The sequence below is a fragment of the Typha latifolia genome, chromosome 12, assembly GCF_019914945.1.
Source record: "Typha latifolia isolate L0001 chromosome 12, TyphaL0001v2, whole genome shotgun sequence".
Classification (NCBI taxonomy): Eukaryota; Viridiplantae; Streptophyta; class Magnoliopsida; order Poales; family Typhaceae; genus Typha; species Typha latifolia.
The window spans coordinates 6561334-6578179 of record NC_133097.1 but is presented as its reverse complement, the minus strand read 5'-3'; the positions used below and the strand labels follow the sequence as shown (position 1 = coordinate 6578179).

The following is a 16846-nucleotide window of genomic DNA, read 5'->3' as shown; positions in this document are numbered from 1 at the left end:
TTAACTTAAAAGAAATCAAATCTGTAAGATTTTTCCAGCATGACTCGATCATGATTCAATCATAGATTTAGGGGAACCAAGAATAACAATTAAAATCAAGTAAGCTGTATGGTGTGGAGGAATAATTAGTCATTAATTACATAAGCTAACTTATTTTAACAATTACATACTTATTTAAGAAGAAGAGAGAATTACATTAAGACATATGACTAATTAGACCCACCTCCTCCATTTTCAAGTAAATAGGGCTAGAATTGGGAGAAACAAAAGAAGATGACATCGGTTAGTAATCCAAAGTGATGAGAATTAATTATAAGGAGGAGGAACTGTTAATAGCAGAGCAACGACAGAAGAAGAGAAGCTTCAAACATGGTGCTTAGATTGGATCCATGTGTCAATCACCGATCAATACGCGAGGAATATGAGCGATCTTGGGCCAGTCCTCACCTTTAGGTTCTCGGCACCGTTCCTCCAAGACTTGACATCCAGATATAGAAAAACTCCTAAGTGACTCTGGCAAACGCACCGGCAATGACAAGATACCGGGGCAGCCATGCAAAGACAGGTGAAGGAGAGAATGAGGCAAATCAGGCAAAGATGAGATATGTGGGCAGTGATACAAGGAAAGATGCTCAAGGGAGGAAAGGCTCTTCAAGATCCTTGGCAGAGACTGGACTTGGCAATTGTTCAATGACAGACGCCTGAGAGAGATGAGACAGCTGAAGTGCTCTTCGAGAAGAGATGCTTCAGTACAATGAGACAAAGTCAACGCCCTTAAACCGATAACAAGGGATTTACTATTATTACCTGAGAGCAGCATCGAGAGTGTTGCACAAGAGCTGATTTTAAGATCCTTAACCGATGACGAGTGGACAGCCTCGGAGGGAGGAGCTGCTGCGAGTTTCGGGACATCGTCAGTTCCTCCTAGAGACTCCAAGGAGCTATTATTAGGTGCTTGGGAACAATCGACTGCAGAGAGCTGTGGGCAGTCCTTGATGCCCAAATACCTAAGTGCTGTTAGGCCAGACAGTGACAGAGATGCCAGCGATGACCATTTGCTGAGGCTCAGATTGTGGAGGTCTGGTAGATCTCCTATGGCAAATCTCTTCACATTGCAGCAGCTGTTGTCGCGGACGCTCAGGGATTGCAACGAAGGTGGAAAGATGAACCGACCACCACCTTCACCCTCCATCATCTCCAACTCCAAGCAGGGGCAAGAAGAGATGCAGAGAACTTTCAAGGAGAGCAAGGCATGTAAACCTCCGAGTGATTTAAGACAATGACAGTTATCGATTTCTAGATCAGATAATGCCATCAAGTGATCGGTCGGAACTGTTGTTATTGTCCTGATTCTCCGTAAACGCAAGGTTTTGAGAGAAGCGAGCCCTCCTAGGCAAAGAGATAGTGCCCCGTCTGTTATATTAGTAGAGCAAATCTTCAAATGTTGGAGCCCTGAGGGCAAGATCAATTCGCTACGCTCTCGCCTTCGAAAGATAGCTTCTAATCTCTGCTCTTGACAACAACAATATGCCTCCCAAAGACGAAGATAATCTACTTGCATTGACATTTCCTCACCCTCCAGGGCGGTCGCAAATGTCTGGAAATCTTCCGGTATGTCAACCTTCTCAGATTCCATCAACTTCTTAACATCCAAACATTCTCTTGCTATCATTGTTCTTATATTACGAATATCACCCATTAATTCAAATGCCATCTCGAGCTGAGGACTTCGTATAACTGTTATTATTGATTCCTTTCTGACTTCACTCTTTTGTAGTTCTTCCTCTGAGACAAACACTAGTAATGGACATGATTTTATTACTAGCTTCCTAAGAGTCTGAGGAAGCATGGGAAGCGTCCTGAGGTTGGGGAGACTCCGGATTTCCAGCTCTTGGCAACGAGGAAACAATTTGCTGCTAATGGTTGGAAGAACTTTAAAGGAAGTGTCCTTAAAACCAAGAGACTTCAGATTCTCTAGGCATCCTTCGCGTGCCAACCAACTAGGACACCTAAGAGATTTGCAGCCACTAATGAGCAGCTCTGTCAGATTTGGAGGAGGTTGGAGTGCTTCGACAATTTCCATATCCAAATTCATCCGGCGATTATTCTCAGTACCACTGTCCCACTTCAAGCACAACACTTTAAGCTTTATCATATGATCCATATATTAAGCAGCACAGAGATTAGTTTAATGAGATCATTAAACTGGTCTCCTGACCAAATCAATCCAAAACAAAATAAAAGGATCACAAAGAAAGCTAATAATGAGTAGTACATATCCCCTAAAATCACCCTTAAAATGCACGAGTTAATTCTATAATTTTATTTTATTTTTTAAACTTCTATAAGGATTGATTGATCTTCATAATTATTTACTTAATTCAAAATTGCATTCTTCCGAGTTTCCTTAACAAAAGTTCAAGACTAATAATAAGTCACCACTAAGAGTTCTATTAAGTAGGTCATTAATTTAGTTCCTTTTGTGGATGTTAGTATTAATACTTAGTGAATTTTCAGTGGAATACTAAATGAGCATAGTTTAGATTATTATTGTATCCATAGAAAAATTGGCATCATCGTCTACTGAACAAACAAAATGGCTAGTCCAAAGTCCACAGAATGATCTTTACCAACAACAGTAGAGAAGAATCCGAACAGAATACAATCAAGTAACTAAAAAGGATTAGCCGACAAGTAATAAGACAACAAGCATGAGCATACTCAAGATACATGAATTGCTTCCAAGATTCGAATTAAAGAGAGAGAAACCCAAGAGCAGAGAATGAGGGATCCAACTAAGGCGAGCCTCATAAATCAAGCAATTCTGGGTATTCGAACCAAGTACATGGATGTAACCATCAAGAAACTCCAACGATAAATTATAATAAAATTAAAAAAATATAATAGACTAATCTTATATAATAAATTAAAAAATATAATATAATTAAATTATAAAAGTCCACATCTTTCGCAGTAAGAATTGTGTCGCTTTTTAGATTCATTTAAGAAAAGTCGGCGTTGGGACTGCTGGTCCTGCCGACGATACTAAAAAAGGATTTCGCGAATTTATTATGAACTTGGATAACACGGCAACGCCATACTCCGCTTTGCCGACTTTCTCCCTGGCCCTTTCACGTACAATATAGAAACTTCAATTTGGCAACTGTCCATGTCCATGTTTACCAACATAAGGATGAAGAGAAGCATCAAACGTAGCAGTTATGCAACTAATCAAAGTGGTCACACATAGCCGTTATGCAATTAATCTTCAAATTTCAAGTGCACTTTAACTTAAAAGAAATCAAATCTGTAAGATTTTTCCAGCATGATTCGATCATGATTCAATCATAGATTTAGGGGAACCAAGAGACACAATTACAATCAAGTAAGCTGTATGGTCTGGAGGAATAATTAGTCATTAATTACATAAGCTATCTTAGTGTAACAATTACATACTTATTTAAGAAGAAGAGCAAATTAGATTAAGACATATGACTAATTAGTCCCACCTCCTCCATTTTCAAGTAAATAGGGCTAATATTGGGAGAAACAAACGAAGATGACATCGGTTAGTATCCAAAGTGATGAGAATCAATTATCAAGGAGGAGGAACTGTTAATAGCAGAGCAACGACAGAAGAAGAGAAGCTTCAAACATGGTGCTTAGATTGGATCCATGTGTCAATCACTGATCCATACAGAAGGAATATGAGCGATCTTGGGCCAGTCCTCACCTTTAGATTCTCGGCACCGCTCCTTCAAGACTGGACATCCAGATATACCAAAACTCCTAAGTGAACCCGGCAGATGAACCGGCAATGACGAGATACCGGGGCACTCTATCAAAGTAAGGGAAAGGAGAGAATGAGGCAAATCGGTCAACGATGAGATATTCGGGCAATCATCCAAGATAAGATGCTCAAGGGAGGAAAGGCTCTTCAAGATCCTTGGCAGAGACTGGACTTGGCAATTGTACAGTGACAGACTCCTGAGAGAGATGAGACTGCTGAAGTGCTCTTCGAGAAAAGATGCTTCAGGACAACACCACAAAGTCAACCCCCTTAAACCGATGACAAGGGATTTACTATTATTACCTGAGAGCAGCATCGAGAGTGTTGCACAAGAGCTGATTTTAAGATCCTTAACCGATGACGAGTGGACAGCCTCGGAGGGAGGAGCTGCTGCGAGTTTCGGGACATCTTCAGTTCCTCCTAGGGACTCCAAGGAGCTATTATTAGGTGCTTGGGAGCAATCGACTGCAGAGAGCTGTGGGCAGTCCTTGATGTCCAAATACCTAAGTGCTGTTAGGCCAGACAGTGACAGAGATGCCAGCGATGACCATTTGTCGAGGTGTAGTCTGTGGAGGTCTGGTAGATATCCTATGGCAAATCTCTTCACATTGCAGCAGCTGTTGTAAACGTCAAGGGATTGCAACGAAGGTGGAAAGATGAACCGACCACCACCTTCACCCTCCATCATCTCCAACTCCAAGCAGGGGCAAGAAGAGATGTGGAGATCTTTCAAGCAGAGCAAGGCATGTAAGCCTCCGAGTGATTTAAGACAATGACAGCCAACAATTTCTAAATCACATAATGCCATCAAGTGATCGGTCGGAACTGTTGTTATTGTCCTGATTCTCCGTAACTTCAAGGTATCGAGAGAAGAGAGCCCTCCTAGGCAAAGAGATAGTGCCCCGTCCGTTATATTAGTAGAGCAAATCTTCAAATGTTGGAGCTCTGAGGGCAAGATCAATTCGCTACGCTCTCGCCTTCGAAAGATAGCTTCTAATCTCTGCTCTTGACAACAACAATATGCCTCCCAAAGACGAAGATAATCTACTTGCATTGACATTTCCTCACCCTCCAGGGCGGTCGCAAATGTCTGGAAATCTTCCGGTATGTCAACCATCTCAGATTCCATCAACTTCTTAACATCCAAACAATCGCTTGCTATCATTGTTCTTATATTACGAATATCACCCATTAATTCAAATGCCATCTCGAGCTGTGGACTTCGTATAACTGTTATTATTGATTCCTTTCTGACTTCACTCTTTTGTAGTTCTTCCTCTGAGACAAACACTAGTAATGGACATGATTCTATTACTAGCGTCCTAAGGGTCTGAGGAAGCAAGGGAAGCATCCTGAGGTTGGGGAGACTCCGGATTTCCAGCTCTTGGCAACGAGGAAACAATTTGCTGCTAATGGTTGGAAGAACTTTAAAGGAAGTGTCGTTAAAACCAAGAGACTTCAGATTCTCTAGGCATCCTTCGCGTGACAACCAACTAGGACACCTAAGAGATTTGCAGCCATGAATTTCCAGCTTTGTCAGATTTGGAGGAGGTTGGAGAGCTTCTACAATTTCCATATCCAAATTCGTCCGGCGATCACTCTCAGTATCACTGTACCACTTCAAGCACAAACTATCGAGATGCTTCTTATCTTTTAGATCGGCTCCAGTTACCTCATCCTTGCCTTCAACTTTCTCCAGACCGGAAATAGTAAGTGATCTTCTGAGCTCGTTTAGGTTCTTTAGCTGCCGGATATCATGCCCGTTCTCCTTCTTTACTTCAAAATATTCTAATTCCTGGAGGTATGTTAACCTCCCTATATCTGGTAATGTTGAGAGGGCCTCATCTTCTGCCTTCAAATGCCGCAAATTGAACAGATTCCTCAAGCTTCTTGGTAAAACTTTAACTTTATAGGGCGATTTCAATACTTGCAAATGGTGAAGTTTACCCAATGACATAGGCAACTCAGCCACACTACTAAACCGGAGATCTAAGTAGCGTAAGTGCTTTAGATCTCTTATACATTTAGGTAATGTTTTGATGCTCACATTAAATGATAGATCCAGAACACGTAGCTTCTTTGACTTCTCCATCACCGTTAGAAGAAGATCACTGTCAATTTTGCTAACTGGCCCAGCAACAATAAGAGTACGCAAGTTTTGTAATTTGTGGAATTTCAACATCCCTCTCCTCATGCTTTCACCCCGAATATAGAGATGGCGAATTGTTGAAGGAATTTCTTCTGCCTGATCACTCTCTATTCTAAAACAATCTTCTTTTGAAATATTTTCAGCCAAGTCGTGAAACAAGTCATGCATACCATAGCCATAGTTCTCCAATAGTTGCAAAAATGAACCAGATACTAACTCATCAAAATAATCATTCCCTATGTCCTCCATTCGCTTACCCTTATCCGAGGGATTGATGAAGCCTTCAGCCATCCATAGATGAATCATCTTTTCCATTTTGAAAGTATGGCCTTTAGGAAATAGGCTGAAATAGGAGAAGCAACGTTGAAGAGGAGCATCTAAGCGATTGTAACTCCACATTAGAGCTTTTTGAGCATCGCTCAAATTATCTTGCTCGAGAGCAGCTCTCCAGAAGTTGGATTGCAATCTTTTACTCAATTGTCCACCCACTGCTTTTGCCGCCAAAGGAGATTTACACAACTTTTGCAAAATCTGTTTTCCTATCTTCTCTAGCTCCTCCTGTAGATGAGATTCACTTAATTTGGTCCCTCTAAAAGCATGATGCATGAAAAGTGAGACAAATTCATCCTCCCCTAGATCCTTCAGTTTCATGATACTTTGAGTACGCAATTCTACTGGCATATTTGATATATTCTCTGGTCTTGAAGTCACTAAGATCTTGCTTCCCCTCTCTCCAAAAGCTAATGGAGCAAGAAGTTGTTCCCATTCCGTCTTATTTTCTGATTTGTAGCACCAGACATCGTCTAATACAAGTAGTACTCTCTTTGATTTTATCATATCTGTAAGGGTACTTTGCAGCGCATCGAGATTTTTAAGATGAGGACATTCATTTTTGGAAGCAGACTCTATCATCTCCCTTATGAGTTTAAAGACATCGAGCTTGCGAGACATGCAGACCCACATCTTAATCCCAAAATTATCGATAACTCTTTGATCATTATAGACGAGTTGTGCGAGAGTAGTCTTACCGGCACCCCCGATGCCAGTTACGATAACAACCGAGTAGTTGATTCTGCTAACTATGCTCAATTCAGGTTCACAATCTTCAGATGAATCTAGTAAATATTTATCTATTATCTCGTCGCGCTCCTCGTCCCTTCCAATCACATAATGTGGGGGTAGTGAAGTAGTGACATTTACTCCACTTGCACCGGTGGTATCATTGGCTGTTATGCTTCTAATTCCCACTTCTCCTAAGAAGTATTCATGAAATTTTATGGCTTCGGCGGCGACATTCTCTAGCTTAGTCAAGCTTTCTCTTAGTTTCTTGTTTTGACTTGAAAGGATCTTGGACAGCCCTCTCCCAACTTTCCTGAAAGGTTTAGATATGGAATCAGAATTGAGATCGTGCACCTTCTCCTCAAGAAGCTGGTATTTGCACAAATCCAGCATGTCCTCTGCCTCGTACATGGCATCCTTGAGCTTCCTCAGCCATAGCTTTAGCTTAGCCTTGTGGTCGTCGTTGCTCCTCTCCGCAGCCTCGATCACGAGATGGAATTGGGGGAGGATGGTGGTCTCCAGATTCTCCAGTCTTTCCTTGACGTCGGCGTCGCCAAGCTCAAGGCCGAGGTAGTTGAAGCCTTCCTTGAGTAGCCTACTGACTATTGGAGATGCCACCCACCTTGCTACCGAGATCGCTGCAGCCTCCGCCATCGTTGATTTGCTAAACAAGCTCCAAAGAGGAAGAAAGAATGAGATGCAGCAAAGCTCCAACCCACCTTTGCCTCTTTTTACATCTATTCGGTAAAGATTGCTTTCTCTAGCATGAATTATTGAGGGTGTGAGCTGTCACATTAGAGAAAGTATTCTCTTTTATGCACAACTAAGTTAGCTGTGTGGAAGTTTGTTTAAAGTAGGTGGTGGGTCACAATTATTTCGAAGCTATCATCAGCTTTCTCCAACAGTTGGTAGATCTTATAATGCAGCCCCCCTTAATATGCACGCGTTAATCCTCTAAGGCTCTTTTTTTTTCAAAACTCCTATTATAAGGATTCATCTTCATAATTATTTACTTAATACTCCTTTTCTTTAATTCAAAATGCAATCTTCCAGGTTTCCTTAACAAAAACTCTATCAACATATAGTAGATGTTTGATGGCAATTATTTATATCGACATAAAATTGCGTTCTATACACTTATTGTTGCTTGTTTTTTAAAAACACTGACTCAGTTATTCGATCTATATATTTAAGAGATCTAATTTATTTTTATCTAATCTATGATTAGTTTTTATACTCATAATTATTTTAAAAGTAGAACAGATACGATACTAATTATCTATGTACATTGTATTTATTAGTGGTCAATAAACTTGCAAATTAAAAGTAGTATTAAGAAATGCAAGACTTCTATGGGCAACTATTTGTAGCAGCATTCCCCACCTTATGGAGTTGTTCACACGCATATGACTCATTTATTAAACAGAATGATTGAGTTAGATGAATGGGTTAGACGGGTTATTCAAATTTACTAAAATTATAAATAAATTTCTATAGGTAATAAATGAGTTATTCGAATTATACTAGTGCTGGGGTCATAAATAGATTAAATAGATTAAAATAATAAATATGATTACTAGAGCTAGCAAAATAATCGAGCCAGCTTATTAATTTGGATGCTTACGCTTACGCTCCAATCTAATTTGGAGTTCAAAAACTAACTCGATTACTATTTTATATTATATAATTTATAATATATACTATTCAGACTTAGTGTTATACTAATCTTATGTATTCAAATGTGTGATTTACTTAAGTACTAGGAGCTTGTTGAAATGGTCGTCCCCTATCACCCTTATTTATTGTTGGGCATTAAGCTTTATTTTTGAGTTGTTAGGATTTGATATCCTCCTTTTGCTATTAAATTTTATAAGTCTTTGATGTTTTAAATAAAATTATGCCTACGGTCTTTTCCCTCAACAAAATAAAATAAAATAAAATAAAAATAAAAAGTTGAAGGCTATTATGATTTCGTGAGCAGATAAAAATGTAGATATGAACTTCAAAAAAGCCAGGCTAAAAATTACTGTGTTCACTGCATCATTTTAATGCAAAATAAATTCATGGTTGCAAACATCAAAGAGAATTATTAATCCAATAAGAGCATGCATTTTCATGTGAACCAGAGAAGGAAAATAAATTGTGATACAGAATGTTATATGTAAGCAACCAACATCATCTCTACAATATGTAAGCATTTTTCATTAAACTGGTCTCCTGACCAAATCAATCCAAAAATAAAAATAAAAAGATCACAAGAAAGCTAATAATGAGCAGTAGTACATGTCCCCTAAAATTACATACCACATGAAAACCATATAAAAGTGGAAAAGCTCACCAAGTTTATATCATTCCACAGGAGAAAAATATACAGATAAGCAAAGAATGGTGCTCACTCTGCATTCTAGTGTTCAGTTCTGCTAAATTAGGAGTCCCTTCAAGTCATCAGTCCTCCAAGTTAAACCACACACTATGTTATCAGGTCTTCCCTCTTTGTATGCTTACAATGTAAACCATTAGATTAACAAGGTTCTGAAAATCGGTATCTGGATCGGGATCGGCCGTCCGGAAAAATGATATGTATCGGCCATATCGGCCATATCGATCATTTGTATCGAATTGGACTATTTTAATTAAATAAAATTTTAAATATTATTTAAAAATATTTAGAAATTTTTAAAAATTTAAAAAAGTTATAAGAAAATAAGAAATAATAATTACTCACATATAAAGCCTAAAAAGTAAAAAATCTCTCTTCCTCCCTCTCTTCTTTCATATCCCTCTAAATGTTAGTCTAAGATATCCCACCGTCTTCCTCACTTTCTCTTTCTTTTTATTTTTCCCTCTCTCTCTCCCTCACTAACACTCACACTCTTTCTTCCTTTTTCCCTCTCTCCCTTTCTCTCTACTACTGCTGACAGCAACTCTTGCAGCTGGCTTGCAATAGCTAACAACCGACCTGCAGCAACTGCTATAGCAGGGCCGGCTGGTTTCGGCCTGGATTGGGATCGATCGAAAGTAGAAACTATGATTTGATATTATCAAGTCACCGTCTCTGGCATCAGAGAACATAGACAACCTATAACTATTGAAAGCTCCCTGTCTATCCTTAAATTCGTCTTATTTATTAGAACATTCTCCTTGCTCATAAATTTAACTTAAGAACTTCAAGAAGAAAGGCTGTGCAACCAAATTCACGTGTAAAAAAGTAGCCAAACTTGCATGCTTTCTTCCCTTTATATAGCACATAGGTTATTCTAGTCCAAAGAAAAAAATAACATCTGAAAACTATCTCATTGGCAAATAAACTTAGAAAGAACAATCTCTGGTTCAGCTAATGAAGCTTGGCAACTGCATGACACACAAACAGCTCAACTCAACAAGCAATTTTGTTAGTATGTAGATACCCTTCATTGTCCATCAATCCCAGCTACATAGTCAAGTCCTCGGATGATCCCGCTCAATAAGTCTACATAAGTTACATTACACTACCAACTAGTTAGGCCCTTGATAAAGAAGATAAAGCTCCTGAATTTGTCCCCTGGATCTATTCAAGAGACGTAAACAAGTTCAACAATTGACTTTTAACTCCTAGAAGAAAGAAGAAGAAAAAAAAAGGAGAAAATATATTAGCAACTTAAATAAATATAATAACAATTTTTATTATTTTTTATACACTTTTTGTACACTACATAATTACATATTTCACCATTTAAATTTATATCAAATAATAATCATGCAGAATTATATTTTTTTATTATTTAACAAATCATAATTATATGACAATTATCTCTGATTAATTATTTATTTTATTAATTAAAGCGTGATTATATAAACTTGTACAGAAAAAAAAAGATTATGAGATAGAAAAATAAACAACAATAGTAGTAGAAGAAGAATTAACAGCAACATATAAAGTAAAAGATAAAGAAGAAGAAGAAGATGAAGATAAATGTGAAGATGAGTACGAAACCATTTGTCTCTCTCGCTCACTTATAGTGTCCCATTAATATTTACTGATGTACTAAATAATTAAAAGAACAAAGTTGAAAGAAAAGTAAGAAAAAAAGTCTAAGTGTAAGAAAAATAAAAAATGACTCTGCGTGGCAAAAATCAAAAACTAAATTAGTTTTTGGTGCAAATAACCCTAAATTATATGTGATTATAATCTTATCCTTCAAAAGCAACAGAAAAAAAATTCGGATCAACTTTAAATATTTTTTTAAAAAATAACTAAAATACTCTTAGTTCACATTTTCTTTCTTCCTCTCTTTTAGTGCAAATTTTTTTCAGTATAGTTAATTTAACCTAGGATTTGATTAAGTTTAATAAACGAAAATAACAACATGGTGTTTTCTGTATATATTTGCTAAAATATAGTGCTCAATTTGTAAGCAGTTAAAATACTGTGTGTAGACTGTAAATTTATTAAAAAGACAAGGTGTTAAATATAAATTTTTCTAAATTTTGTTCTTCTATCAAATCTCAACTACCACTTAAATTTCAAATGATATATGTGTTGAAAAGTTCTCAATTAGTGCTAATAGCTGACTTCATGATCCTTTTAAGAATATATACTGAAATTGTCCCTAATTTTTAGGCCTAAATTAACTGGTAAACAAGTAATGCATGTGCAATAACAATTCCGTCCCTTGATTGATCTAAGAATAGAATATGTTAGAAAGATTTCTTGATAGATCCCTTAAAAGGTAATTGTATAATATCTTTCATCAGGCGTATGAGAGGTTAGTGGTTTCCAAAAGTTTAATTAGGAGGGTAATTTGTAATGCTTTTATTTTGAGAAGTGGTAAAGTAATACTAAGTGTAAGTATAAGACAACAAAGAGTTATTAAGCCTTAAATTGATCACTGTGTCAAGAGAGTAGAAAGTCCTGTACTATAATTATGGCTTTATTTGATAACAAGAGAGGCACTTGGATTTCTAGGGTTTAATATGGCAGCTCTGGTAAAACTACAATCCAAGTAATCAAGTTCATATTTCCTTTGGGGGTCTTAATTTTGGAGTTCCTTGAAATATCTTTCTCATGAAAGTAGTAACAGTTTGCAGTAGTTAATCTTATTTGGCAAGAAGACTAATAGCAATTTAATTACAAAGAAGAATAATCTTCTTAATTCATTTACATATGACTAATTAGTCCTCCACCCCCCCTACTCCGTTTTTCAAGTAAATACAAGAGGAATATAGATTGCAACAAGGCTACAAGTGAGATAAACAAAAGAAGATGCCATCGGCAGTAGTAATATGGTTACTAAGCCAAAGTGATGAGAATTAATTATATCAAGGGGAAGGAACTGGTAATGGTGGCAGAGCAACAACAGAAGAAGAGAAGCTTCAAACATGGTGCTTAGATTGGATTCATGTGTCAATCAACAATAGTATATACGAGGAATATGGGCGATCTTGGGCCAGTCCTCACCTTTAGGTTCTCGGCACCGCTCCTCCAAGACTGGGCAACCGGACATTGAAATACACAAAAGTGACTCCGGCAGACGCGTCGACAATGACAAGATACCGGGGCACTCTTTCAAAAAATCCAGGCTAAGGAGAGAATTTGGCAAATCGGACAGTGATGCGATATATGGGCACTTGTATAGCTCTAGCTGCTCAAGGGAGGAGAGGCTCTTCAAGATCCTTGATAAAGATTGGACTTTGCAATCGTATAACAGCAGACTCTTGAGGGAGATGAGACAATTGAAGTGCTCTTCGTGGAAAGATTCTTCAGGACAAGACCACAAGAACAACTCCCTTAAACCGACAAGGCGTTTACTATTATTACCAGAGAGCAGCATCGAGAGTGTTGCACAAGAGCTAATTTCAAGCTGCTCAATTGATGACAAGTGGAAAGCCTCGGAGGGAGGAGCTGCTACGAGTTTCGGGACATCTTCAATTCCTCCTAGGGACCCCAAGGAGCTATCGTTATGTGCTTGGGAGCAATCCAGTGCAGAGAGCTGTGGGCAATCTGTGATACTCAATTTCCGAAGTGTTGTTAGGCCAAACAGTGACAGAGATGCCAGCGATGACCAGTTGTCGAGGATCAGAGTGTGTAGGTCTGGTAGATCTCCTATGGCAAATCTTTTCACATTGCAGCAGAAGCTAACGCTAAAGGATTGCAGCGAAGGTGGAAAGATGACCCGACCAACTTCACTCCCCATCATCTCCAACTCCAAGCAGGGGCAGGAGGAGATTTTGAGTCTTTTCAAGGAGAGCAGGGCAAGTAAGCCTCCGAGAGTTTTAAGACAATGGCAGTCAATAATTTCTAGATCACATAACACCATCAACTGATCAGTCGGAATTGTTGTTATTGTCCTGATTCCCTCTAACTTCAAGGTTTTGAGAGAAGTGAGCCCTCCTAGGCATAGAGATAGTGCCCCATCTGATATATTAGTAGACGCAATCTCCAAATGTTGAAGGGTTGAGGGCAACCTCAATTCCCTATTCTCTCGCCTCCCAAAGATTGTTTCTAGTCTCTGCTCTTGGCAAAGACAATATGCCTCCCAAATATGAAGATAATCCACTTGCATTGACATTTCCTCACCTTGCAGGGCTGTGGCACATGTCTGAAAATCTTTCGGTATGTCAACTTTCTCGGATTCCATCAACTTCTTTACATCCAAACAATCTCTTACTACCATCTCTCTTATATTACGAATATCTCCCATTAATTCGAGTGCCGACTTGAGCTGAGAACTTCGTACAACTGTCATTATAGATTTAGTTCTGTCATCACTGTTATGTAGTTCTTCCTCTGAGGCAAATACCAATAATGGACAAGATTTTATTACTAGCTTCCTGAGACTCTGAGGAAGCAAGGGAAAAGTCCTGAGGTTGGGGAGACTACGGATTTCCAGCTCTTGGCAATGAGGGAACAATTTGCTACTGGTTGGAAGATCTTCAAATGAAGTATCGCCAAAACTGAGAGACCTCAAATTCTTTAGGTTTCCCTCACTTAGCAACCAACTAGGACAACCGAAAGACTTGCAGCCACTAATCTTCAGCTCTGTCAGATTTGGAGGAGGTTGGAGACCTTCGATAACCTCCAAATCTAAATTCATCCTGCAATCACTCTCATTATCGTTGCACCACTCCAAGCACAAAATGTCGAGATGCTCCTTAATTTTTAGATTGGCTCCATTTGCCCTGTCCTTGCCTTCAACTTTCTCCAGACCGGAAATAGTAAGTGATCCTCTGAGCTCTTTCAGGTTCTTTAGCTGCCCGATATCATACCCCTTCTCCTTCTTTACTTCAAAATATTTTAATTCCTGGAGGGATGTTAGCCTCCCTATATCAGGTAATGTTGAGAGGGCCTCATTTTCTGCCTTCAAATGCCGCAAATTGAATAGATTCCCCAGGCTTCTTGGTAATACTACATGTTCATAGGGCAATCTCAATAATTGCAAGTAGTAAAGCTTACCCAAAGACGCAGGCAACTCAGACACAGCACTCCAATAGAGATCTAAGTAGCGTAAATGCTTTAAATCTCTTATAGATTTGGGTAATGCTTTGATGCTCCACTCAGATAGATCCAGGACACGTAGTTTCTTAAACTTCCTCGTCACAGTTAAAAGAAGATCATTGTCAAATTTGCTAGACGGCCCAACAACAATAAGAGTGCGCAGGTTTTCTAATTTATGGAAATCCAAGCTTTCTTTCCTCATACTTTCACTCCAAATATAGAGATGGCGAATTGTTGAAGGGATTTTTTCTGCATGATCACCCTCTATTCTAAGACAGTCTTCCTTTGAAATATTTTCAGCCAAGTCGTGAAATAAGTCATGCATACCATAATATTTAATATTGCCATAGTCGTCCTTATGTGGTTGCAAAAAAGAACCTGATACTAACTCACCAAAATAGTCATTTCCGATGTCCTCCATTATCTTACTATTATCCGAGGGAGTGATGAAGCATTCAGCCATCCACAGATGAACTATCTGTTTCTCTTGGAACTTATAACCTTTAGGAAATAGGCTAAAATAAGAGAAGCAACGCTGAAGGGGAGCATCTAGGCGATGGTAACTCCACATCAGAGCATTTTGAGTGTTGCTCAAATTGTCTTGCTTAAGAGCAGCTCTCCAGAAGTTGGGTTGCAATCTTTTACTCAATTGTCCACCCACTGCTTTTGCCGCCAAAGGAGATTTACATAACTTTTGCAAAATCTGTTTTCCTATCTTCTCTAGCTCCTCCTGTAGATGTGATTCACTTAATTTGGTCCCTCTAAAAGCATGATGCATGAAAAGTGAGACAAATTCATCCTCCCCTAGATCCTTCAGTTTTATGATACTTTGGGAATGCAATGCTACTGGCATATTTGGCATATTCTCTGGTCTTGAAGTCACTAAGATCTTGCTTCCCCTCTCTCCAACAGCTAAAGGAGCAAGAAGTTGTTCCCATTCCGCCTCATTCTCTGATTTATAGCACCAAACATCGTCTAATACAAGTAATATCCTCTTTGATTTTATCATACCTGTAAGAGTATTCTGTAGCACATCGAGATTCTCAAGACGTGGACATTCTTTTTTGGAAGCAGACTCTATCATCTCCCTTGTGAGTTTAAAGACATCGAGCTTACGGGACATGCAGACCCACATCTTAATGCCAAAATTGTCGGCAACTCTTTGATTATTGTAGATGAGTTGTGCAAGAGTAGTCTTGCCGGCACCCCCAATGCCAGTTACAACAATAACCGAGTAGTTTCTTCTGCTAACCATGCTCAATTCAGGTTCACAATCTTTAGATAGGTTTAGTAAATGTTTATCTATTATCTCGTCGCGCTCCTCGTCTCTTCCAATCACATAATGTGGGGGTAGTGAGGTGGTGAAATTTACTCCACTTCCACTGGTGATATCATTGGTCATTCCGTTTCCAATTCGCAGTCCTCCTAAGAAGTGTTCATAGAATTTTATGGCGTCAGCAGCAACGTTCTCTAGCTTAATCAAACTTTTTCTTAGCTTCTTGTTTTGACTTGAAAGGATTTTGGACAGCCCTCTCCCAACTTTCCTGAAAGGTTTAGATATGGAATTAGAGTTGAGATCGTGCACCTTCTTGTCGAGACGCTGGTATTTGTACAAATCCAGCATGTCCTCTGCCTCGTACATAGCATCCTTGAGCTTCCTCAGCCATAGTTTTAGCTCAGCCTTGTGGTCGTCGTTGCTCCTCTCCGCAGCCTCGATCACGAGATGGAATTGGGGAAGGATGGAGGTCTCCAGTCTTTCCTTGATGCTGTCGTCGCCAAGCCCAAGGCCAAGGTAGTTGAAGCCCTCGTTGAGTAGCCTACTGACTATGGGAGATGCCACCCACCTTGCTACTGAAAGCGCTACAGCCTCCGCCATCGTTGATTTACTAAACAAGCTCCAGAGAGAAAGAAAGAATGAGATGCAGCAAAAACTTTAGACAAGCGAGACAACGCAGAAGAAGAGGCAAAGGAAGACCACAAAGTCAACCCACTTTGCCTCTATTCTGCATCTGACAAATACAAGACGATCCCTTTCTCTAGCATGAATTATTGAGGGTGTGAGCTATCACATTAGAGAAAGTATTATCTTTTATGCACAGCTAAGTTAGCTGTGTGGAAGTTTGTTTAAAGTAGGTGGTGGGTGACAATTATTAGAAGCTATCATCAACGTTCTCCAACAGTTGGTAGATCTTATTAATGCAACCCACCCTTAATATCCACGCGTTAATTCTGTAAGTTTTTTTTTTTTTGTAAAAAAAAAAATCCTATTATAAGGATTCATCTTCATAATTATTTACTTAATACTCCTTTTTCTAATTAAAAATGCAATCTTCCAAGTTTCCTTAACAAAAATTCTATCGACTTATACTAGATG

The 16846-nt window shown here is 38.8% G+C and overlaps 2 protein-coding genes across 2 annotated transcripts; both read right to left on the bottom strand.

Annotated features, from left to right (window-relative positions):
* Positions 1-189: 189 nt before the first annotated feature.
* On the bottom strand, positions 190-7725 carry LOC140798987 (uncharacterized). The gene is made up of 2 exons (XM_073153082.1): positions 3687-7725; positions 190-2125 (listed from the first exon to the last, which is right to left on the bottom strand). Exons 1-2 carry the CDS (start codon positions 7650-7652, stop codon positions 395-397), a joined length of 5697 nt encoding a protein of 1898 aa, XP_073009183.1. The 5' UTR covers positions 7653-7725; the 3' UTR covers positions 190-394.
* Positions 7726-12074: 4349 nt separating this feature from the next.
* LOC140799391 (putative disease resistance protein RGA3) lies at positions 12075-16283 on the bottom strand. Its single transcript, XM_073153721.1, has 2 exons — positions 16058-16283; positions 12075-15897 (listed from the first exon to the last, which is right to left on the bottom strand). The coding sequence occupies exons 1-2, from the start codon at positions 16137-16139 to the stop codon at positions 12386-12388; spliced, it is 3594 nt and encodes a 1197-aa protein (XP_073009822.1). The 5' UTR covers positions 16140-16283; the 3' UTR covers positions 12075-12385.
* Positions 16284-16846: the final 563 nt, after the last annotated feature.

Excerpts from the sequence above, each read along its gene's own strand:
- LOC140798987 (XM_073153082.1), bottom strand. The coding sequence starts at position 7,652 with ATGGCGGAGGCTGCAGCGATCTCGGTAGCAAGGTGGGTGGCATCTCCA. Across the intron at positions 2,126-3,686 it reads TTCCTTCTGTATGGATCAGT|TGGGACAGTGGTACTGAGAA; the intron begins GATTGACACATG and ends TTGTGCTTGAAG.
- LOC140799391 (XM_073153721.1), bottom strand. The coding sequence starts at position 16,139 with ATGGCTGAGGAAGCTCAAGGATGCTATGTACGAGGCAGAGGACATGCT. Across the intron at positions 15,898-16,057 it reads ACCAGCGTCTCGACAAGAAG|GAGGACTGCGAATTGGAAAC; the intron begins GTGCACGATCTC and ends AACACTTCTTAG.